The following is a 25,611-nucleotide window of genomic DNA, read 5'->3' on the forward strand; positions in this document are numbered from 1 at the left end:
TAATAACACCAATCATAGGTCTTTCAGCATGCTAATTTGCTCACACAAGTGTCTAAATGACAAAAATATCTATAAGTTAAATTACACCATTTGACCACTGAGGAAAGACCCAAGAGGCCAGAACTTGATGGTCTATTGGTCATTTATATTTTGTGTATTATCAACAGTGTTGATTATTTTTGTAACTGTTTATACTGGTGGTTTTATGTGTAGCCTGTTGTCCAGGCCCAGTGTTTTAATCCATTTGACTGTGTACACCTAATAAATATATGAATTTTTAAGAATTTTTAGTTTCCAGCTCAACCCTTAGGTTCCCTGTAGTTTTTGGTTGAGTCCTTTCCCCCCTTTTTTGGTTGACTAATTTATTTACTTCATTTGTCCCCTGGCTTTCTCCCCAATGGGGACCCAAGGTGGCTTACATCATTCTCCTCTCATCCACTTTATCCTCACAACGACCCTGTGAGGTAGGTTAGGCTAAAAGTGTGTGACTGGTCCCAGGTCACCCCACAAGCTTCCTTAGGAGAGTAGGGATTCAAACTTGGGACTCTCAGATCCTTGTCAGATACTCTAACCTCTACACCACATGGGCTGGTTACATTTCTTGTCTGTATGGTATTTCTTGGATGCTCGTACAAGAAAGGAGGGTTTTTTATACCCTGAAAAGCTAAGAAGAAAAAGTCAAACAAAAACCAGCCAGTCGGTAACTTGCAAACATGCCTGGCAGCTTTACAAGCTCCGTTCAGAGAGGTGGGGTTCAGTTCTGCTCATTGCATGCTCTGTTATGGTTTAAAAATAAACCCTGTCTCCTACTGTCATTAGATGTGAGTGGATGGATGCATGTAAATCTACTAAGACCCCAACTGCAAGCAAAACATTTGTGCTCACGGGTAGCAGCTGCAGCACTAGTAAAAAGAGAATAGGAAGAAACAGGAAACATAGAAACATAGAGTTGGAAGGGTCATCTAGTGCAACCCCCTGCACAATGCAGGAAATTCATAACTACCTTCCCCATATCCCCAGTGACCCCTGCTCCATGCCCAGAAGATGGCAAAAAACCCTCCAGAATCCCTGGGCAAATCTGGCCTGGAGGAATTTCTGACCCCAAAGTGGCGATTGGCAATACCCTGGACATGTAAGAAAGGACCATGAAAGCTGAGCCCTGACTCATCCCTTCCTGCCTTCCCTCTCAAGATCTGCCTTGCTGTCAGATGACCATCTAGCCTCTGCTTTAAAAAAACACCAAAAAAGGAGAGCCCACCGCCTCCTGAGGAAGCCTGTTCCACTTAGGAACCACTCTGTTGGGAAGTTCTTCCTAATGCTTAGCCGAAACATTGATTAAATAAAATAATATCAAACCCCTCTTCTAGTCACTAATCCCACAATGTGATTGTAAACAGCATTTTGGAAAGCTTGCACAATCCTCTATGGTGGCAAGATCTGTGTGTAACTCTGATGACTGGAAAATGTCCCTGTCAGTTACATATCTGCTGAGTCACTCTCTTTTCCCTTTCCCCCTTCCTTCTTACCTTCTTGAACACTAAACAAGACATTCAGGCGACAGAGTAATGACCACGTTCGAGGATTTGAGGTGACCGTGGACCATCATTAATGTTTGGATTTGCATAAGTTAAGCTAACCATATAATTGATTGATAGAAAGCCATCTTAAGCCTATGGTGGGAAAGGTCTAAACATTTTAAATAAAGAATATATAAATAAACAGGTGTTTTCAATTTGGGTCTAAGACATTAATCAGAAATGCTTGTCTGGTTCAGTTATGATCTCAATATACTCTTGAGCACAAGAAGCTCTTAATAATAGCAAAGCCTATAAAATGAATACAATAAGTGTTTAACTTGAAAATAATATTGTTTAAACTAGTTGTTTTTGTACACTAATTCAACATACTCTAGGAGTTTCAGTGCTGTTTGACATCAGGTAACATGAAATACAGCTTGGAACTGGTTCAGAGGTGAATGGGTTAATGGAACCATTTTTTAAAGTTAGCATCTGAATTTGTTCAGAAGTACCTGTGAAGCTGAACTGGAAATAATTTTGTAAGGATTTGACTTCCTGCATCCAACCATATGTATTGACCCCCACCCCACCCCACCCCACCCCATAGCTCCATCACAGCATTGTTTTTGTTTTTTAAAAAGACGCAGGAAAATGAGAGAAAAAGAAACTCAGGCCATTTATGCTTGGTAATTAGCAGCATGTTCCAGGCTGAAGTGTCCCGCATATGTTTTTTTTCCCCAAGCTGAACTGTCATTCAGGAAGTGACTGAAAAGCCAGCGCATACCTGCTTCACATTTCTTAAGAGCCCCTTTAATTTGACCTTTTGTGTTTGCTCTGCCCCCGCCTCAAAGAATCCCCTCAAGGAAGCATGCAAAATCACAGCTGCACATTAACTATGCAAACGGCAGTTGCTAATGGAAGGAACGAAGGAGTGTGTGTGTGGGGGTGGAATTTCTCCTTTTGTGTGGGACCATGAATAGGCATTTTAAAGGTTGCATTTTTAAAAAGAGCTTTGAGCGAGCATCAAAATTGACCCTGCATAAATGGCATCAGTGTTTTAAGACAAACAACTGTATCTGAATTTTAAATGTAAGCTACTTTAACACTTTACTTGTTTGTATCACTTAGAAATTTTGAAGCTGCTTTAGGACTAATTGGACCACTGGTCCATCTAGCTTAGTACTGTCTACTCTGAGGAGGAGTAGCAACAGCAGCCAAGGGACTTGGCTGGAGAAAGGTCTTTCCCAATCCCTGCCACCTGAGATCCTTTCCCTAAAGATGCTAGGGGTCAAACTCCTATCACCTGCGTGCCAAGCAAATGCCCTGCCACTCAGCCACCCCCATGGCCTTTGAGCCATTCCCTGTTGGCAACATGGACCAGATGCTTGAGGTTGTAAACGCAGCCATGCGCCAGCAAAACTCTTGCGTCTCCTGGCTGGGTAAGGCCACTTAAGAAGCAGCAGTTGGCCAGAAAGAGTTCTGCCTCTTTGGCAGAGAGTTTATCCATTTTTAACCTGTCTGTCCTACAGGGAGCTCAAGTGCAGTCTCCATAGTTCTCCCTTTTGTCCCCCAAACAACCTTATGAGATAGGTTAGGCTGACAAGGCATATGTGTGTGACTGGCACAAGGTCACCCAGCATGAGTCCATGGCAGAGTGGAGATTTGAACTTGGATCTAGTCTATCTTTCTAACCACTACACCACATTGGCTCTCTCTGTCTCTTGTGTGTGGTACATCCACTTTTACAAGAGCCTCTAGCTATTGGATATGGATGCTCTTGACACTTTCAATTAAGGATGCCAGCCTCCAGGTGGGACTTGGGGATTCCTGGAATTACAACTCATCTCCAGACTACAGAGGTCAATTCCCCTGGAGAAAATGGATGCTTCGGAGGGGGGACTCTATGGTATTGTACCCTACTGAGGTCCCTGTGCTCTCCAGGTGCCACCCCTAAATCTCCAGGAGTTTCCCAACCTGGATCTGGCAACCTAATCCCCCCATCCCTCTTTGGTGGCCAGGGGGGAACTGGCAACCCTACTTTCCACCAGACTTGAATGTCTATTTCTGGGGAACGTGTGAAGGCTGAACAACTCCAAGTCTGCCTGCATGATGCAGCTTCCCTCAGTCCTTTTGAATCTGGCTTCCAGCCTAGTTAAAAATAATAATAAACTAAAAAAGACTTCATTTTTCTGATCAGTTCTGAAAAATAAATTCTACATCGTATGTGCGTGTGGGGGGAACACACACACTTCCTTATCCTGGTAGGTCATAACTGAGACATCAACACCGAAATGAGGCTACTCAGCAAGTTTGTTTTATTCCTGCTGCCCCCTAGGAAGACATGCCATGAATTTTACAACTTCAGCATAAATTCTGAATGAGGATGATTTTGCCCTTCAAACGGCTCTTTCTCCCACAGGAGCTGATTTGTTAAAGCTCTCCCGCAGTGACCTCGTACAGATCTGTGGAACCGCGGACGGCATTCGACTTTCCAATGCTCTAAAAGCCAGGTATGGAATTAGAAGCAGAGATGGACCAATGGTCTAATTTTCAAAATCACAGTAAGATGCCCTTTTTGGAAAAGCAACAAAATAAAACATCAATTGTGCTATGCAAAAAAACAAAACAAAAAACACCCCATGCCTTTCCTACTTCCTAGCTGAGCCACAGTGCAAAATTTCACCATGGCTCAGCTGTGAAAAGAACCCCTTAAAGCAGGGGTATCAAACTCATTTGTTACAAGGGCCGGATATGACATGTCATTTGGTCGGGCTGGGCTACGTGTACAAACTTGTAGCGGGTTTGCCAGCCCAGATCGGGAAGGGGTGGTTTCCTTGGTGGGTGAGCCTACAGCAGGCTCACCAGCCCTACTCGGGACTGGAGGCTGTCTGCTTTGGGGGTGGGGGGGGAGGGCGATTCAAGTGTTGGAGCCCAGCGCGTACATTGTCCTCCCCAGTAGCCTTCGCCTTCAGGGTGGCAGGGAAGGGTGATCTATGCACTGGGCTGGAGCCTCCACCTTCCGATCCCTGTGGCCTCCAGGATTGGACCTCGATGTATGATTTAATGCTCAGTTAATGCTCCCTAGCAGTTTTAGGAAAGGCAAAAATCACCATTCACCTCAGCTTGCCAGCACCTCTGCCTCTGTCTCCCAGCCCGTACACGTGCCTTCTCTGTTGTGGCAGAGGACAGGAAGGTATTTTATGCACGGCTGTTCCCCTTGCTGTCACGCCTCCAGTGTCTTCGGGTCAGGGACCTGTTTATGTTGAATTTGAAAACGCGAACAAAATGTGGGGAAACACGGGGAGAGAGAGGCAACCTCCGACAGTCGGAAAATCAAAACAAAGACCCAAAGTCATTGGAGGGGTGACCAAGAGGGAAACAGCCATGCATAAAAGGCCGAAAGCTCCCACTCTCCTGGCTGTCCACAAACTATGCAAAACTGAATTATTCAAGAGGATTTGGCACAGGTAATAAGGTAGTACTGTACAAAATGGTTTCACAAACTTACTTGGATAAATGATTAGGGACTGTGGTCTATACTGCTGTGTATAGCTTACTGAAAGTAGGATCCGATTATGTAATTATTGCACTGCTTGTGTCTCGTTAGAATCATAGAATCATAGAGCTGGAAGGGACCACCAGGGCCATCAAGTCCAACCCCCTGCACAATGCAGGAAATTCACAACTACCTCCCCCCTCCACACCCCCAGTGACCAGAAGATGGCCAAGATGCCCTCCCTCTCATCATCTGCCTAAGGTCACAGAATCAGCATTGCTGACAGATGGCCATCTAACCTCTTCTTAAAAACCTCCAGGGAAGGAGAGCTTACCACCTCCCGAGGAAGCCTGTTCCACTGAGGAACCGCTCTAACTGTTAGAAAATTCTTCCTAATGTCTATACGGAAACTCTTTTGATTTAATTTCAACCGTTGGTTCTGGTCTGACCCTCTGGGGCAACAGAAAACAACTCGGCACCCTCCTCTATACGACAGCCCTTCAAGTACTTGAACATGGTTATCATATTCCCTCTCAGTCTTCTCCTCTTCAGGCTAAACATACCCAGCTCCTTCAACCTTTCCTCAAAGGACTTGGTCTCCAGACCCCTCACCATCTTTGTTGCCTTTCTCTGGACACGTTCCAGCTTGTCTACATCTTTCTTAAATTGTGGTGCCCAAAACTGAACACAGTACTCTAGTTGAGGTCTAACCAGAGTAGAGTAAAGCAATACCATCACTTCGCATGATATGGACACACTACTTCTGTTGATGCAGCCCAAGACCGCATTTGCCTTTTTAGTTACAGCATCACACTGCTGACTCATGTTCAGTGTTTGGTCTACTAAGACCCCAAGATCCTTTTCACACACACTACTGCTCAAACAAGTCTCCCCCATCCTATAATTATGCATTTGATTTTTCCTACCTAAATGCAGAACTTTACATTTGTCTTTGTTGAAGTGCATTTTATTAGTTCTAGCCCATTTCTCCAGCCTGTCAAGGTCATCCTGCATCTTGGCTCTGTCTTCTACCGTATTTGCTACCCCTCCCAATTTAGTATCATCTGCAAATTTAATAAGTATCCCCTCTATTCCTTCATCCAAATCATTTATAAAGATGTTGAACAACACAGGGCCCAGCACAGATCCTTGAGGAACTCCACTAGTCACTTCTCTCCAAGTGGACGAGGAACCATTAACTAGCGCTCTTTCGGTACGATCTGTCAACCAGTTGCAGATCCATCTAACAATAATAGGATCTAAATCACATTTTCCCAATTTGTCAACTAGAATACTATGTGGAACCTTATCAAAAGCCTTACTGAAATCTAGATAAACTATGTCTACAGCATTTCCCTGATCCAGCAAGGTAGTAACTTACTCAAAAAAGGAGATAAGATTAGTCTGACATGACTTAAGATTAGTCTGACATGACTTATTCTTGAGAAACCCATGCTGGCTCTTAGTGATCAGATCCATCCTTTCTAAATGCTCAAGGACAGACTGTTGATGATTTATTCGAACACTTTTCCTGGTATAGAAGTCAAGCTGATGGGTCGGTAGTTACCCGGATCCTCCTTTTCCCCCTTCTTGAAGATGGGGACAACATTTGCCCGCCTCCAATCTTCTGGCACCTCACCTGTTTGCCAAGACTTTTCAAAAATAATGGACAGAGGTTCTGAAATTACATCTGCAAGTTCTTTGAGTACCCTTGGGTGCAATTCATCTGACCCAGAGGATTTTGTTTCATTTAAAGAAACCAGGTGTTTGTGCACTACCCCAATGCCAATCCTCGGCTGCAAGTCCCTTCCCTCATCACATGTTCTGTTTATGCCATGTTGAGCACCACTTCCCTCACAAGAAAAAACTGAGGAAAAGTAGGAATTGAGGAGTTCTGCCCTCTCTTCATCTCCTGTTACAATTTCACTTTCCGGTCCATGCAATGGGCTTATCTTGTCCTTGTTCTTACTCTTACTCTGAACATTGGAAAAGAACCCTTTTTTGTTGCGTTTAGCATCTCTTGCTAGCCTAAGTTCATACTGAGCTTTAGCTTTCCTAACACTCTCCCTACAAGCACTAGTTATTTGCTTATATTCCTTTTTGGTTACAAGGCCCTCCTTCCACTTCCTAAATGAGTCTTTTTTATTTCTCAACTCTTTAAAAAGCTGTTTATGGAGCCACCCTGGCCTCTTTAGGCTCCTCCCATTTTTCCTTCTCATAGGAATGGTTTGGGATTGCGCCTTCAGTATTTTATTTTTAAGAAATGCCCACCCTTCTTGAACTCCCTTCTCCTTAAGTATTTGACCATGAGATTCTACCTAACATAAGTTTAAGTTTGTTAAGATTTGCTCTTTTGAAGTCCAACCTACATGTCTGACTACGTACAAGTTTTCCTCTCCCCAAGATTGTAAATTCCAAGAGTACGTGGTCACTACTACCCAGGGTGCCTACTACTTTAACCTCATCGACCAGTTCTTCCCTGTTGGTGAGAATCAAGTCTAAGATAGCAGACCCCCTTGTTTCCCTGTCCACCTTCTGGAATAGGAAGTTAATACTGTTAATACATATGCCATGCTTCAGTTCAGAAACAGCGTGGTGTAGTGGTTAAGAGTGGTGGTTTGGAGCGGTAAAGACTAATCTGGTGAGCTGGGTTGGTATTCCTACTCCTACACATGAAGCCAGCTGGGTGACCTTGGGCTAGTCACAGCTCTCCCAGAGCTCTCTCAGCCCCACCCACCTCACAGGGCGTCTGTTGTGGGGAGGGGAAGGGAAGGTGATTGTAAGCCGGTTTGATTCTTCCTTAAGCGTTGGAGAAAGTTGGCATATAAAAACCAACTCTGCTTCTTTTAGATTTCTGGTTGGTCCCAGACTTCTACAATCCTAGTGCATTGTTCATTGAATGTGCCATTTTGTTGACTGTACTGACTCACTCTGTCTAATCTGCCTTGAGTCCAAGAGAGAAAGGTGGACTATAAATAATGTAAATAAATAAATACAAAATAAAAATGTAGATGCTAGTACTTTCCTGACCTGATACTTGCCCTGACCCGGATGGCCCAGGCTAGCCTTATCTTGTCAGATCTCAGAAGCTAAGCAGGGTCAGCCCTGGTTAGTATTTGGATGGGAGACCACCAAGGAAGACCAGGGTTGCTGTGCAGAGGAAGGCACTGGCAAATCACCTCTGTTCGTCTCTTGCCATGAAAACCCCCCAAAAGGGGTTGCCATAAGTCGGCTGCGACTTGACGGCACTTTACACACACACACTAGTACTTAGCATGCAAATAACCCTTTTTGAGTATTCAAAGGCATTTTGCTTTGGCCTTTTATGCAGGGACATTTCCCCGCAGTCACCCCTGCCAACTGCTTTGGGGCTTCCTTTTGATTATGTATGACTTTTCCGCCCGTGAGAGGTCACCTCGCTCTCCCTGAGCATTTTGCCCATGTTTTCCAGATTCTGGCTAGAACAGCATCTGGAAAACATGGGCAAAACGTGTGGGGAGCACGAGGCGACCTCTGATGGGAAGAAAAGGCATGCATAATCAAAAGGAAGCCCCGAAGCAGACGGCGGGGGTGACCGTGGGGAAACGTCCCTGCATAAAAGGGCTTAATACCTACAACGATCCTGGGGTGGGAGTATTATGCTCCCCAGGTTGCATGCAGTGTTGCTGGGGCTGAGAGAATCCCTGGCTTAAGGCCCCCTGATGAGGACAGCTCTGGAGTATCCTAGCTGACGCTTGTAGCCACTGCACCACACCAGCTCTTAAGTGGCAGACCACGATTCAGCTTCCCTTCCGTCCCCTAGGAGTGTGCATCCTCGGCTCATCCTTTACATATCCAGAGAGGTAGAAGCAAGTGGGGAGGACAGTCCCAGCACACCTGTGCCTGGTAAGTTCAATGCCTTCATCAAATGCATGGTGAAATATATTCATTTGCCAAAGTCCCGCAGGAGTAAGGGGGGATTAAGCAAGTCATGCCCTTTAGGACAGGGGTCCCCAACCTTTTTGAGCCTGTGGGCACATTTGGAATTCTGACACTGCATGGTGGGCACAGCAACCAAATGGCCATCACAGGAGGTGGGGCCAGCCACAAAATGATTGCCCACAGGTTAACTTCAGTAATGCAGTGCAGATCCTTGTGCTGTGGTGGCAGCTGCTGCTAAAGCAATATTTAAACAAATCTGCATTCAAATCTCCAATAGTCAATCAGAAGCCCTGCTGGGCAAAAGCCAACCTTCCCCCTCCCACTTCTTAAAAACACTTGGTGGATGCCAAAAAAGGTATCAGCAGGCGCTGTGACACTCACAGGCACCATGTTGGGGACCTCTGCCTTAGGAACTGATATAAACTTGGTTTGGGGAGAGGGGTTTGGCGGGGGGAAGAGATTAGTGTATGTAACTGGCTTGTCTTTTAAAAATATGCACAAATTTCAATATCTTTTTAAAGTACAATTTTTCTTGTGTCTTTTCCATGTCTGAAAAGCCATTTACCAGGAGTTGTATCTGGAAGAACTAACTGCCACGGAGCTGACTAATAAACTGGCTGAACTCCTCAGCCTCCCAGCCAACCAAATCCAGCAGCTTTCCAGACAGGGACCTGCAGGAATTCACATCCTAGTCAGTGACCAGGTATGGAGAAACCTATTTAAGGACAGGGAACTCCTCTCCCTCCCGGGCTCCTTCGAAGTCTCTGTAGCCACAGGAAACCTTAGATATACTTTGTGCTGCACAGCCTAGCTCACTGATAAATCACTAGCGTAAAAAAGGGGGGTTCATATTCCCAAACACTGACATACATTGGTGGCCCCCAGGGATCCGTCTAGACATTAGGAAGAATTTTCTAACAGTTAGAGCGGTTCCTCAGTGGAACAGGCTTCCTCAGGAGGTGGTAAGTGCTCCTTCCCTGGAGGTTTTTAAGCAAAGGCTAGATGGGCAACTTTCAGCAATGCTGATTCTGTGATCTTAGGCAGATGATGAGAGGGAGGGCACCTTGGCCATCTTCTGGGCATGTTGTGGAGGGGGGGTCACTGGGGATGTGGGGGTAGTTTTGAGTTTCCTGCATTGTGCAGGGGGATGGACTAGGTGACCCTGGTGGTCCCTTCCAACTATGATTCTATTTCTAGTCCTGCATATTTGGCAGTGATTTATTTAGGGATTCAGAGATCACACAGTGCCTGGTGCATGTGGCAGATTCTGATGGAATCAAGCTGCAGCATGAAGGGTAAAGAAGCTCTCGGTTACTCAGTTTGACCTCACCTGGACAGTGGTGATTTTACTAGGCAGCCGGATCCTGTTGCCACACAAAAACTCACACCAGAGCAGGCCAATTGAGATCTGAGCTGGCTCTGGGCCTTCGTATTTACTACTTGAGGATTTCACCATGCCTCTGTGGCCCTGGTCCTGTTAGCATGGCTGAAATTCTGGCGGGCTTCCTCCTCACATCAGATTGTGCAAGCACTGACACTGTGCAGCTGAACACCTTGTTGAGCCGCTCCTTCCATGTAATATTTCTGTTGCATACATGCAACCAAACCAGGGTGAGCCAGCCCTTCAACCCTTCCTGGTGCTGCTGTGGCTGAGCTGAGCAGACCCTACGCCACCAGCACCACTGCCCAGACTGGTTGGCTCTGCTTGCTTTGGGGCTGTGTCGTCCCCTGTGCATATTACCCAGAACCTGTGGCTTTGCATTGGCACAAGGATCTTACACAAGAGCTGTTAGCCAGAGTGGTTTAGCCATTAGTGGACTCTAATCTGGAGAACCAGGTTCGTCTCCCCACTCCTCCACATGAAGCAGTTGGGTGACCAAAGATTAGTCACAGTTTTCTCCAAACTCTCTCAGCCCCACCTACCTCACAAGGTGTCTGTTGTGAGGAGAGGAAGGGAAGGAGATTGTAAGGTGGTTTGATTCTCCTTAAAAGGTAGAGAAAATTGGCATACAAAAACCCAACTCTTCTTCTTCTAAACCACATATAGCATACCAGATCAGACTGGAAGGTTATGAATGTCAACCCCAGAGTACCATCACATGCGCATGCATGAACCAGCTATATCGCTTGAGCCAGGGTCGGATCTATAACAAGACCTACAGAGAAGTAGGCCTGTAGAAGGAGATTTTGGGGGCAGTGCCACTGTCCCTCCTGTCCCCACCTCTGTGCTTGCCTTCTTTGCCTCTCCTCCCCGATGGGGAACTGAAAGAGCAGAGCAGAGACAGCGCAAGACAGCATTGACCTGGCCCCTTAGCATTTGTTTGTCAACACGATAAGAGAACCTGGTTTTGTGTTAAACACCAGCCACGCATAAGCCAGGGTCTGACCGCTGAGAATTCTGAAGCCCCTTCTCCAATAGGCAGAGATAGCTAGAAGGGGCACACACAGGGAAGCAGAAGCCCCTGGCTGCCTTCCTCAAGCTCTAAAATTAAGCAGAAGACCAGTGGCACCAATGTAGGTAGCCTTTCACATGCCACTGGATTGTAGTTCAGAGCTTGGCTACCTTTCTGGGTTTCTTTTCTCTGTCTCTGCTGCCCCTCGGTCTCCATGAGCAGTTGGAAATTTAGCCACAAAGGAGAGGCGAGGAGGGAGGAGGAGGAGGAGAGTTGGTTTTTATATGCCAACTTTCTCTCCCACTTAAGGAAGAATCAAACCGGCTTACAATCACCTTCCCTTCCTCACAACAAACACCCTGTGAGGTAGGTGGGGGTGAGAGAGGGTGACTAGCCCATGGTCACTCAGCTGGCTTCATGTGTAGGAGTGGGGAAACGAATCCCGTTCACCAGATTAGCGTCTGCTGCTCGTGTGGAAGAGTAGAGAATAAAACCCGGTTCTCCAGATCAGAGTCCACCGCTCTTGACCACTACACCATGCTGGCTCTCTAGCTGAGGCTGGAGAAAGGTGGCGGAGGGCTCCTGCCAAGAGGAACAGCTGGACTCTCAGCGGTCTGTGGCTGCTTCTGACAGGATGGTTGAAATGCGGGGCCAGATAAACAAGCAAACTGTCTCCAAAGGGCTCTGGCTCCCTTTTAAGGGGCCACAAATCCTTGTTGTTTTGATGTGGGTGATATGAAATAAATGCCCATGGTGTTTAATTGGCAAATGCTTGTCAGCAAGTGAAAGTCATGCCAGCCAGAGTGACTATGAAAGTGTGAAACAGACCTCATGTTAACATTACTTTTGCCAGAAACTTAATGCAGGGGTGAGTGAGGTCCCTCTAGTGCATGACAGTCCATGGGCAAATTCTGGCCACTAAAATTTGTCCTGTCCTCCTGTGGCTGTATGATCAATAAATCTATTTCTCAACATGGCCCTGTCTGTGGATACTTAAATCCACAGATTGGGGCCATGCAGAGAGAAAAGAAGATCTTTCTACAAACTTGAGGGAACCCCCAGCTTTGCAGAAAAATCTGAGAAGTTGTTTAAAAATGGAAGGGAGGTTAGAAATCAAAATAATAAAGTCCCTTAAATAGACCAAGTGCCTCCATTGGCCTGGTCTCATCCACACCAGGCAGACATGGGGCAGAGATGAGGAACGGGAAATCATGCCAACTCCTGCCACCGTGTGAACTACATAAACAATGCTTATGTAGGTGGGCAGGGGAATAGTAGGAACCACCCCTTGCCCCCCCCCACTGCTGCATGAACTGCTTCTGCCCCTGCCATGAAATCCATGGAGGGAGAGCAATGTGGGCAGGCCCCTGGTAATAGGAGATGCACCTTCTCCTGTTGTGTGAGCTGTGGAAGGAGTGGCAAGACATGCAAATGAACAGGGGAGGAGCTGCAGCTGCTACCATGGATTCCCCTCCCCCAGCTGTGGAGGCAGCAGTGATGCATGTAGGCAGGGAAGGAGCAGGCGCCCCCGCTGCCCCTCTCACCACGGTGTGAGCAGCGGCAGCGGGGTGGCCAGGTGAGGGTGTAGATCGGTGAGTTGGAAGGGAGGAGATGGGACACTTCCGTGAGTCTCGCAGTTTCCCCCTTGTCAGATTTTAGGTGAAATGCGGCAAAGGGTTTTGGGGCAGTTTCACTGGGGGGGGGGGGGGAGAAGAGGAAAAGAATGTGTTGTAAGACAAAGATTCTGCGCTTTAATGTGTCACCTCTCTATTTTGACTCTAAATGCAATATGTAAAGGCACGTGTTGGTAAACAATGCTCTGCCTAGGCCACCCAGGGGTAAGGATGCCAGCCTTCAGGTGGGAAGACGCTCTCCCCCTACCTGCTGATGGACTGGCACCATGCTGTGCTCATCCTGGGCAAACATGAGTCATGTGCACTCAGCTTGGCCATAGAGTTGCCAACCTCCAGGTGGGGCCTGGAGTTCTCCCAGAATTGCAACTGATCTAGAGCGATAACTTCCACAGATAAAATAGCAGCTGTGGTGGGTGGACCGGGGGCTTCACATCTATGCTGACCCCCCTCCCCATAGTCTGCCCCCAAATCTCCAGGAATTTCCCACCCTGGAGCTGGCAACCCTATTACAGCCACGATCACTTCCTTAGGCCCGCACAGAGTGACCATTCAGAGGCAGCAGCTTGAGTTGGCAATTCCCAGCATTTTGCGATCCGCAGCCATTTTGCTTGGCTCTGCTCTTGTGGCAGCCACTTTGTGGTGGCACTCGCTACCCTACCTGCGACTTTGGGGACACCTCGTTCCTGACCCTAAATACAGGGACAGGCTGTCGGGTCATGGCTATCCAGCCATATAGAAAATGCACTTTGCATATGCTGAGAAGCAGTTTACAGGTTTATAGTTACATGTTTCTTTCCCTAGATTTAACAGCCATGGCCTGTTCATCTACCATTTCACACTTTAAAAAAGGGAGAAATTAAATTTAATTTTTCCTTGACACTATAAAGAGAAAAGTTGCCACATCTCTCTCACAATTGACCAATTTACTTGACAGCAGATAACACAGTATCCACTTCTCCAAAAGTGTCTTTAGCTGTTTTATCCAGGGAGTACAGTATTATTTTATGGACATGATAAAACAATGTGGGCTAGGGAGTCTACTTGATCCGGACAAAATGGGCATTTGCGTTCTTCTGCAAAAATTTTAGTGTACCACCACTCTGTCTCTGCTGAGTCTAAGGCATTACACCTCTCCAATAAGAAAGCTCGTCTTTCATGTTCCATTTTTGACAAGGCTGATATGGAGAACATGATTTCACAGCAGACTATTCACAAAAATCTCAGTTGATTTAAACGAACATGAAGATCATGACTGTGACACCTGCTCTACCCATAATGCCAGTGGGTTTTATTGACTGCCTAAAATCCGTTTTAGCCATCCTTGCAGCTACCACCAAGGTATCTGAGCAGCTGGGAGAGACAGAGAAGGAGCTTAGAGAAAGCTGTAGCTGGCTGAAGGTAATTGCTGTGCTGTTGATTGCTGAGGGTGGGGTTGAGAGTATTTAAACAGGCTCTGCTTGCCAGAAGCTGGCCTGAGCAGCTGGGAGAAGGAGCTTAGAGAAAGGTCAGTGAAAGTTTTACTGTAAAGTTTGTGTTTTCCTCAGTGGCTGGGGAGCAGTAGTTGAGGTTGCTCTGTGTGTGTGAGTGCCTGTAGCCTGCTGGAGGGGGGTTTCTGACTGGTTCTCTTTGTTGTTTTATCTAGCTGTAGCTGGCTGAAGGTAACTGCTGTGCTGTTGATTGCTGAGGGTGGGGTTGAGAGTATTTAAACAGGCTCTACTTGCCAGAGGCGTGAGCCGAAGGGCTCTTGCCCTGGGGGTTTTGTAATATTTTTTTTTTATGTGCTGAGTGTTTTACTTCTTCAAGGAGGGCCTTGAAAGAAGGTTTGCCAGGGGAACTATCAGAGTAGCCTAGGAAAGAAACTTCAGAAATGGATCACAGCATTGTGGCTAGTGAGGGAGCCGAGGCAGTAACATGCAAGGTCTGTGGCATGTTTGTCTTTTTACCTGAGGGTAACATTAATTACACTTGAAGCAAGTGTAAGTTGGTAGCCCTGCTGGAGGAGAAGATACAGGGTCTTGAGGCATGCTTGTCCACACTCCATTTTTTAAAGCAAGGTGAAGAGTTCATGGACAGAACTTATGAAGCTCTCTTTCGCGAGCAACAGGAGCAGGAGAGTAAGGAATCTGAACAAATGGAGGTACAAACAACGCAGGAGGAGGATGCATGGAAGAATATGGCCCACAGGAATAAGAAAATCAGGACACATGCTGATCCTCTCTTGCTCAGCAATCGGTTCCAGGATCTCCCGATAGATACTGATTCTGGACCACTGGAACAAGGGCTATCCCCCCAAAGTGTGAAAGAAATTCCTCAGGCTCCTGCGCATGAGGACGACTCGATCTTCCGCCCCACAATTTAGGAAGAGGCGTGTTCTCGTAATTGGGGATTCCCTCCTGAGAGGGGTAGAGTCTAAAGTATGCCGACCTGACTTGTTGTCCCGAGAGGTCTGCTGTTTACCGGGTGCACGCATCCAGGATGTGACGGAAAGAGTAGGAAGACTCATCAAGCCCACAGATTATTACCCTTTCTTACTTGTTCATGTGGGAACAAATGATATTGCCCGGCACAGCCCAGAACGTATTAAAAGAGACTGCATGGCTCTGGGTGAGAAGGTGAAGGACTTGGGGGCGCAGGTTGTGTTTTCGTCAGTTCTACCTGTTGAAGGTCGTGGCTTAGGAAGGGAAAGACGAATACTCCAAATTAATGACTGGCTGCGTAGGTGGTGTGGTAAAAAAAGGTTTGGATTTCTGGACCATGGCTTACGCTTTCGAGAAGCTCTTCTGTCGGGGGATGGTTTACATCTCACGAGGGTAGGAAAAAATGTGTTTGGTGAGAGCCTTGCAAACCTGATCAGTAGGGCTTTAAACTAAATCCTATGGGGGAGCGAGACAACAATTTAAAGCCTTGTATGCTGACAATATCTGGAGACGAGAACAATAAAGATGTGCAGGGTGTGGCATGTATGCAAGGAAACATGAACTCACAGGTAAGTACAGAAACGAAAACCACGGGGCACATAAACCATGGATTCCGATGTCTGTACACTTATGCGCAGAATATGGGAAACAATCAGGAAGAACTTGAAGCCCTAATACAGGAAGGGGATTTTGACCTAATACGCATTTCTGAAACTTGGTGGGATGTCACTCATGATTGGAATATTAAGATTGAGGGGTACAACTTGTTTAAAAGGGATAGATTGATAAGGAAGGGGGGAGGAGTAGCACTGTATGTCAAAGATGTGTACACTTGTGAGAAGTACATGAATCTGAGCATGGTAGTGCAGTCGAGACTATGGGTAAACATAAAAGAAATAAGAAATAATTGTGATATTCTCGTGGGGGTCTGCTATCGACCGCCAAACCAGGCAGAGGACTTGGATGGGACGCTCCTAGACCAGATCACAAAGTTCTCAAAGAGACGGGACATGGTGGTCTTGGAAGATTTTAATTACCCGGATATCTGTTGGAAGTCCAACGCTGCTAAAAATGCAAGATCCAATAAATTCTTGACTTGTCTTGCTGACAACTTCCTATTCCAGAAGGTGGACAGGGAAACAAGGGGGTCTGCTTTCTTAGACTTGATTCTCACCAACAGGGAAGAACTGGTCGAAGAGGTTAAAGTAGGCACCCTGGGTAGTAGTGACCACGTACTCTTGGAATTTACAATCTTGGAGAGAGGAAAACCTGTACGTAGTCAGACATGTAGGTTAGACTTCAAAAGAGCAAATTTTAACAAACTTAAACTTATGCTAGGTAGAATCCCATGGTCAGAAATACTTAAGGAGAAGGGAGTTCAAGAAGGGTGGGCATTTCTTAAAAATAAAATACTGAAGGCGCAATCCCAAACCATTCCTATGAGAAGGAAAAATGGGAGGAGCCTAAAGAGGCCAGGGTGGCTCCATAAACAGCTTTTCAAAGAGTTGAGAAATAAAAAAGGCTCATTTAGGAAGTGGAAGGAGGGCCTTGTAACCAAAGAGGAATATAAGCAAATAAGTAGTGCTTGTAGGGAGAGTGTTAGGAAAGCTACAGCTCAGTATGAACTTAGGCTAGCGAGAGATGCTAAACGCAACAAAAAAGGGTTCCTTTCCGATGTACAGAGTAAGAGTAACAACAAGGACAAGATAAGCCCATTGTGTGGACTGGAAAGTGAAATTGTAACAGAAGATGAAGAGAGGGCAGAACTCCTCAATTCCTACTTTTCCTCAGTTTTTTCTCGTGAGGGAAGTGGTGCTCAACAAGGCATAAACAGAACATGTGATGAGGGAAGGGATTTGCAGCCTAGAATTGGCATTGGGGTAGTGCACAAACCCCTGGTTTCTTTAAATGAAACAAAATCCTCTGGGTCAGATGAATTGCACCCAAGGGTACTCAAAGAACTTGCAGATGTAATTTCGGAACCTCTGTCCATTATTTTTGAAAAGTCTTGGCAAACAGGTGAGGTGCCAGAAGATTTGAGGCGGGCAAATGTTGTCCCTGTCTTCAAGAAGGGGAAAAAGGAGGATCCGGGTAACTACCGACCCATCAGCTTGACTTCTATACCAGGAAAAGTGTTCGAACAAATCATCAAACAGTCTGTCCTTGAGCATTTAAAAAGGATGGATCTGATCACTAAGAGCCAGCATGGGTTTCTCAAGAATAAGTCATGTCAGACTAATCTTATCTCCTTTTTTGAGAAAGTTACTACCTTGCTGGATCAGAGGAATGCTGTAGACATAGTTTATCTAGATTTCAGTAAGGCTTTTGATAAGGTTCCACACAGTATTCTATTTGACAAATTGGGAAAATGTGGGTTAGATCCTATTATTGTTAGATGGATCTGCAACTGGTTGACAGATCGTACCCAAAGAGTGCTAGTTAATGGTTCCTCGTCCACTTGGAGAGAAGTGACTAGTGGAGTTCCTCAGGGATCTGTACTGGGCCCTGTGTTGTTCAACATCTTTATAAATGATTTGGATGAAGGAATAGAGGGGATGCTTATTAAATTTGCAGATGATACTAAATTGGGAGGGGTAGCAAATACAGTAGAAGACAGAGCCAAGATGCAGGATGATCTTGACAGGCTGGAGAAGTGGGCTAGAACTAATAAAATGCACTTCAACAAAGACAAATGTAAAGTTCTGCATTTAGGTAGGAAAAATCAAATGCATAATTATAGGATGGGGGAGACTTGTTTGAGCAGTAGTGTGTGTGAAAAGGATCTTGGGGTCTTAGTAGACCAAACACTGAACATGAGTCAGCAGTGTGATGCTGTAACTAAAAAGGCAAATGCGGTCTTGGGCTGCATCAACAGAAGTAGTGTGTCCATATCATGCGAAGTGATGGTATTGCTTTACTCTACTCTGGTTAGACCTCAACTAGAGTACTGTGTTCAGTTTTGGGCACCACAATTTAAGAAAGATGTAGACAAGCTGGAACGTGTCCAGAGAAAGGCAACAAAGATGGTGAGGGGTTTGGAGACCAAGTCCTATGAGGAAAGGTTGAAGGAGCTGGGTATGTTTAGCCTGAAGAGGAGAAGACTGAGAGGGGATATGATAACCATGTTCAAGTACTTGAAGGGCTGTCATATAGAGGAGGGTGCCGAGTTGTTTTCTGTTGCTCAAGAAGGTTGGACCAGAACCAACGGGTTGTAATTAAATCAAAAGAGTTTCCGTCTAGACATTAGGAAGAATTTTCTAACAGTTAGAGCAGTTTCTCAGTGGAACAGGCTTCCTCGGGAGGTGGTAAGCTCTCCTTCCCTGGAGGTTTTTAAGAAGAGGTTAGATGGCCATCTGTCAGCAATGCTGATTCTGTGACCTTAGGCAGATGATGAGAGGGAGGGCATCTTGGCCATCTTCTGGTCACTAGGGGTGTGGAGGGGGAAGGTAGTTGTGAATTTCCTGCATTGTGCAGGGGGTTGGACTTGATGGCCCTGGTGGTCCCTTCCAACTCTATGATTCTATGATCTGGGATTTTTTTTTTAACTTGGCAATTCCAGATCACTCTTAATCGGGACTAAAATCTCACCATCTAACCTTGCATTTGCTCTCTTGTTCGATTTTCACAGATGGTCAGAAATCTCCCAGATGAGTCATGCTTTATAGCATCTGTAACAAAAGGTAAGCACAAGCTTCCCTGTTCTTGTGTTACTACAGCATGGTTAAGAGTGGTGGTTTGGAGCAGTGGAGTATGATCTGGAGAACTGGGTTTGATTCCTCACTCCTACACAAGAGTGGAAGACACTAATCTGGTGAACTGGATTGGTTTCCCACTCTTGCACACGAAGCCAGCTGGGTGACCCTGGGCAAGTTACAGCTGTGTTAGAGTTCTCCCAGCCCCACCTACGTCACAGGGTGTCTGTTGTGGGGAGGGGAAGGGAAAGTGATTGTAAGCTGGTTTGAGTCTCCCTTAAGTGGTAGAGAAAGTCAGCATATGAAAACCAACTCTTCTTCTTACTTTGAAGACATACACATTAATTGGGGCATATGTTTGTGGGGAGCAGGGCAGGGCTAGAATTCACATCTTGCAGTGAAAAAAGATATAGTCAGTGGGATCCAAACTGCTTTTGCAAATGGGTTGCTTCTCATCTTGGCTTTGGAAAGAGAAATGTCATAGCCCCTGTACCTGTCTGCCAGCTGAGGATAACCCTTTGTCCATCCAACAACACAAAAGCTTAGACTGCAAGAAATGCATCAAGTATCTTGAGGGACCATGGGACACTGCAATAGGTTAATGTGTGTGCCCCTCTGGAGTTTGCCACTCCATTAAAATGAGAGATGGGAAAGAGATTACAGATACAGGTGAGGGCGAGGTTGAGTTTCTTGGGAAACAGCCCCAAGAAGCCACTGCTTGCCTTGCTGGGGAAACTTACATGTAGCCCTAAGTTACAGGTGGCCTGCACACCCCTGAGAATTAAGTCTCCAGCTGGGAACTCCCAGAATACATCCTTAGAGAGTCTACATGGGCAACACATGGGACACATGAAGCTGCCTTGTACTGAATCAGACCCTTGGTCCATCAAAGTCAGTATTGTCCACTCAGACTGGCAGCGGCTCTCCAGGGTCTCAAGCAGGGGTTTTCCCATCACCTACTTGACCAGTCCTTTTAACTGGAGATGCCAGGGACTGAACCTGGGACCTTCTGCATGCCAAGCAGATGCTCTGCCACTGAGCCACAGCTCCTAAAAATATGTGCATCAGTCCTAGAGTGACAGAATTCCAGGGGCTTCATGCCGTTGCTCCCTACAATAAAAAACACCGTTCACACCCCCTTCACTAGTGACGGGTTTTCTCTCATGTATCACTACAGTGCAGAATTCAGAAGGCTATCACTTAGTTTTAAAATAGACTGGGATCTTCTAGAAGGCTTGCTGCTGAACCGCACGAAGAGCAGTGCCAACACAGATGCAGCACAACCAACACCAAGCTCATTGTGTCCTGAGATTTCCCAAGGAGAGACTCTTCAACATCTGGAACTGAAGCTGCTTTCCCCTTACAGGAGGCCAACTGTATCAGAAAACAGCAAATCTGTCGAGCTTGCCATCTTGGAACTGAAATTTGCACAACTGGGGGTAGGGGTGGTTCAGCATGAAAGCGTATTGCAAAAATTCTGTTAGTGGACAGAGGGAGCAGCAGAGAGTTGTCACAATTACACAGAAAGTCATCAAATCAGATCTCCATTGCATAGGGCAGAATACAGGGATTTCTTTGAAAACAGCATGGGTTTTTTTTAAGCATTGATTTTTTAAAAACAGAACTTGGGCTGCATTCAGTAGTCTCCATAAACTGCCAATTGTTTAAACTGTTGTTTTAATAACTTATCAAACATAAGTAATGAATCATAGCTTGGGATGAAACCCCCATTTGCCTACTTCTTGCCTCCTGTCCTCCATGCTGCAAGGAAAGACATCAACTCTATACAGCTGTCTCTATGTCTAGGCTCCTGCAAGGAGTCTTCAACAAACTCTGAATTCAGACAACATAACAAACCACAACTAATACCAAGGCCCCTTTCAAACTGCCCTTATAATAATCTATTTTAGTAGCCAGTTGCTAACAGATTTTGTCATTTCCGACACAACCGTTTTGGCTCCCAGCTGCTAACATTTTTTTGTTTTACCTTTTCAGACAAAGCCACATGTGTCCTGTTGGCATGCCGGGGCTCAGCTGTTGTTTATGAAAACTACTTTCTCCTTTTTTCAGTTTTTCCTTGTGCTTCTGAATCGTTGCAGTGTGCTGTTTAAAATGTCTGGAGCACTTCTGAAAGGACCACTCCCCCCCCTTTTTCTGCAGCATGTTCTTTTTCGCCTTTTTAAAAACATCCTGACATTTGCACTATAGCACCGTACCAATTCAATGCTTCCCAATGCTGGTGATATAGCAATTCAGTGCTATATTACCAGCACTGGGATGCATTGGATTGCTATGGGTGCTGTAGCACAAATCTCAGAATGTTAAAAGGCAAAAAAGAACACACCAGAGAAAAAGCAGGGGGAGGGGGAGCGGTACAGTTTGAAATGGCCAGAGTGCTTCAGAGACGACTCATAGATGGATTGAAATGAGCTGCATTAAACACCTGTCTCTGTATCGCTTTATTCAGAAACAGGCCAGCAACAGCTGACATCTGGTTTAGAAGAGTAATCTGAAAGGGGCAATACTTTGATGACCAAATCCTAATTTTAAATCTCAGTTTACTGCAATTGAGAACATTTAGGCATCACAACTAACTGGGGTTTAATGGTGTATCAAGAGGTCTGAATGAAACCTAGTGCCAAGAGGTAAGATGCTAGAACTTGCGATTGTTGCACAAAAGAGAGAGAGTGGAGGTCGTTCTGTAAGATTAAAGACCCCCATCCATACATAATTTGGCTATATCTGCACAGGCAATTCAAAGATTACGGAGCTTAACTCTCACCATTCTTCTCTGCAAGTCTATCAACAAAGTGCCCTCTACCTGTGAGTCGCTGAAGTAATTCATCCGTCTGGCCTGAGCAGATGTTTGAATGCCACTAACTAGCCCACATTAGAGCTAGTCAGGGAGTTTGCTTGCTTAGCTGTCGTTCTCAGACCTCCCCACCCCTCAACTAAAGGGCACGTTGATGTTCTATTGAAACACCTGGACCATTCCTTAGGCCACCAGACCTTCTCCGGTGCCTCAGTGTTCCTGTTTATCTGTTGAAGGTGCCAGGTGGGACTTGTGCTGTCAAATGCAATGGTAGGTGGTGCTCTCATGGGAGAGGAGGCCTCATGCTGGAGGGATCCATCACTGCCATGATGTATAATAGAAGTATGTAGGGTAGGTGAGAGTCACACAACTGGGGGGAGAACCCCATAACAATATATTCCTTAAAACATCAAATGCTCTGCAATTCTGATCATTTCTGCAGCAGGCCAGTTCTCCATAACAGGTAAAAAGTACACAAGCTTGGAAAACCATTATTTCCTAGCTTTGCTGAATGCATCCAGATTGCAGGAGTTGGGATGTCAAGTTTTGCCACACTATTCATCAAACATTGACGGACAGATACTTTTCAAGCAAGTTGTAGTTGACTCTAGCTTTACGCCATGTCTCTGCAAACACGAACAACCCCCTCCCACCTTCTCTTGAGCCATCAACTTTTGAAAGTCTCCCCCGCCCCCAGAAATTGTATATGCCCATATACCTCTTAAATCACTTCCTATTAGTGTTAACTGCAATATTTTGTTTAAATATATATTTTTGTTTGGGCGTTGCTGTATTTGTCCAAGCCTTTTATATTAAAATTAAGAGTGAAATACGGCTGTTTCTTACTGCCATCTGCTGGGAAAGTTTTTCTTTTAATGGCTTCAAATTGTTCAGCACTGAAGGGGAGAATATAATTATAACCAAGAGTGTCTATTTTTATGCTAGATACACATCATGCATTTGTACAAACAGATTAAGTTCTTATTCTTAGGTCTAGAATGAGAGAGGAGGTCTGTTGGAAACACCTGAGTCACGATCCAAAATTCTGTGTCTGCATGGGACACCCAAAGCCAGCGGGTATATCTGAAAATCTATAGGACCCTTCAGAGCAAACAATGAAGATAGGTCTGCTGCATGCACAAGATTAATCTGGGTGGACCAGAGCTTCAGTCTTTTAGCTCACATGGCATTGTGAAAGCTGCTACAGAATTACATATTGTATATGAGATAAATTTAAAGTGTGAATGTGGCAAACATATGTATTAGTTAGGTACATTTATTGGAGAGGTGTGACTGGCTATAGCTACCAGCCAGATGTATACTCTGCAGCAAACCCAGACACCTTGTATAATGTGTGAAACAGGCCTCAGGATCACTTAGGCAAAGCCACTGTGAACATGTAAATACACAAAACTGGTTTCTCTTGAAGCGAAGCAACCAGATCTATCTAGCCATGGGTTGTACTAAAAAAAAAAATTCCATCTGAAGTGCAAAGTTAATTACAGCTTCTGCTTTCTCCTCATACAGTTACCATATTGTCCTGCACAGCCACAAAATGCCAAGGATTTGGAATTTTTCTTTTTTGCAAGTTTTCCCACAATACAAAATTTAGCCAAGATTACAACAATATTGTAACATGGTCAGAAAAAAAGTAAAGATTGAGCTACATATATACATACATATTTATATATAGTTTTAGTTAATTGGCATCGTTACATCCACACTTGAGTCCCCAGAAAAGCACAGAGTATGGGACCATTAAAATATTTTACAGACTTCTCTGTGTAATATGTTGTTAAGGGGCTGAATTGTTCCAACTTGTGTGTCCAATATATTTGTCTACAGAGAAATAGTCTTGTAATTAATTTTCTTAAAACATACGCTTGCAGAAAGTACTTGTGAGAAGAATTGTGTTAAAGCATATCCAAAGTTGTATTTTTAATCAGGCTTAAGAAGCCAATAGGAGTCATGAATAAGGGCGACCTAAATATTTTTATTAAAAAAACACCAATCCTGCCCTTGAACTCACCAAGAAAAACAGAGCTACACTTACCTGAAACTGTTGTTCGTCGAGTTATCTTCTGTGCAGGCACACATTGGGGACTGGGATCATGCAGGCCTGCTGCAGAAAGTATTTTTATAGCTTTGTCGGCCTAGATAGGGGGTGCCGGACTCACTGCACATGCATCAATGTTCCTGCCGAAACAGACACATTGTAGAGGGCGGTGCCCTTTCTCCCTCAGTTCTTTAATTTGCCCACTGAACAACAAGGTAAGCTCCTAAAATACAGACAAAATAGAAGACACAGTTAAGAGCTCACAGCAGGACTGGAGGGAGGGATGTGTGACTGCACAGACGATAACTCGACGAACAACAGTTACATGTAAGTGCAACTCTGTTTTCGTTGTCATTCTTCTGTGCAGTCCCACATTGGGAGATCTACTCATCAGGAGGTGGGTGATGAGCTCTCAGTCAAATAGAGAATGGAGGACTGCTCTCTGCCTTGTGTTGATGTCCACAGCATAATGATGGAAGACGGTCTCCTGAGATGACCATGTTGCAGCTTTACAGATCTCATGTAAGGCCTGCCCCTCTCAAACACAACCAACGATGCTTGTGCTCTCGTGGAATGCGCCCAAAGAGATTCGGGACATCTGGAACCAGACTGCTGGTAACACAGCTGGATGATCTGTATGATCCACCTAGACACAGATTGGGAAGAAGCAGTTTGCCCCATGTACTGACCAGCAAAGCAGACAAACGGAGATCTGGATTTCAGGAACCCCTTTGCATGGTCTAAATAATACAATAAAGACCTCCTAATATCTAAAGCGTGTAGAGCTTTCTCCCCTCTAGATTGGGGATCAGGGAAAAACACTGGTAATGATACTGATTGCCCCGTATGAAAATCGGATACTACGCTGGGACGTAACACCACCTTATTAGGAAAAAATTGCAAAAATGGAGCATCACACTGTAGTGCCCCCAATTTGCCTACTCTGCTAGCCGACATTACAGCCACTAAAAAACATACCTTTCAGGATAAGTGTGCCAAGGAGACAGAAGCCAAAGGCTCAAAAGGAGGTAACATTAATTGGGCCAGTACAAGCTATAAGACCAATGAGAAGCAGGCTGGCATGAGGATGGAAACAAATTACGCAACCCTTTCAGAAACATTTTAGAATGCTGGTGAGAAAATAGGGAAGTTCCCTCAATCCCCACATGAAAAGCAGATAAGGCTGCCAAGTGAGTCTTAATAGATGACACAGACAAATCACGTTTCATCAACCATAGCAAATATTTTAACACAACAGGTAAGGGGCAAGAAGGGGGGTAATAACCTTTAGGGTAGACCCAACTAGACAACCGATCCCATCTGAAGGCATAGAAAGATCTAGTGGAAGCCTTCCTACATTTTAAAATAACATCTAACACAGGTTCTGAAAGCCTTACTGAGGAGGGTACAGTAGCCACGCTGTTAATTTGTAATTTGTTTGGTTCCGGGTGGAGAACAGGCCTATGTGCAACAGGTCTGGTGCCTGAGTCAGGTGAATGAACTTGTTCCTTGCTAAGAGCATGAGGTCTGAGAATCATACTTGTTGGTTCCAGAAAGCTGTTATTAGAATACAGTGTGTGGTGTAATGCTGCATGCGCCCCAAGACCCTGGGAAACAAGGGTAGTGGAGGGAAAGCCTAAAACAGAGACTGGAATGCATCGCCCAAAGATCTG

General features: G+C 45.3%; 1 protein-coding gene across 1 annotated transcript in view; it reads left to right on the top strand.

Annotated features, from left to right (window-relative positions):
* Positions 1 to 25,611, top strand: part of LOC130490885 (transcription factor CP2-like protein 1) — a 55,622-nt gene that overhangs the window by 27,529 nt on the left and 2,482 nt on the right. The window contains exons 11-15 of the mRNA XM_056864688.1: positions 3,937 to 4,027; positions 8,816 to 8,898; positions 9,492 to 9,637; positions 19,007 to 19,058; positions 20,391 to 20,509. Of these exons, the coding sequence (XP_056720666.1) occupies positions 3,937 to 4,027; positions 8,816 to 8,898; positions 9,492 to 9,637; positions 19,007 to 19,058; positions 20,391 to 20,509 (491 nt within the window). The remainder of the gene's footprint in view (positions 1 to 3,936; positions 4,028 to 8,815; positions 8,899 to 9,491; positions 9,638 to 19,006; positions 19,059 to 20,390; positions 20,510 to 25,611) is intronic.

This window comes from Euleptes europaea, chromosome 18 (assembly GCF_029931775.1).
Source record: "Euleptes europaea isolate rEulEur1 chromosome 18, rEulEur1.hap1, whole genome shotgun sequence".
NCBI lineage: Eukaryota > Metazoa > Chordata > Lepidosauria > Squamata > Sphaerodactylidae > Euleptes > Euleptes europaea.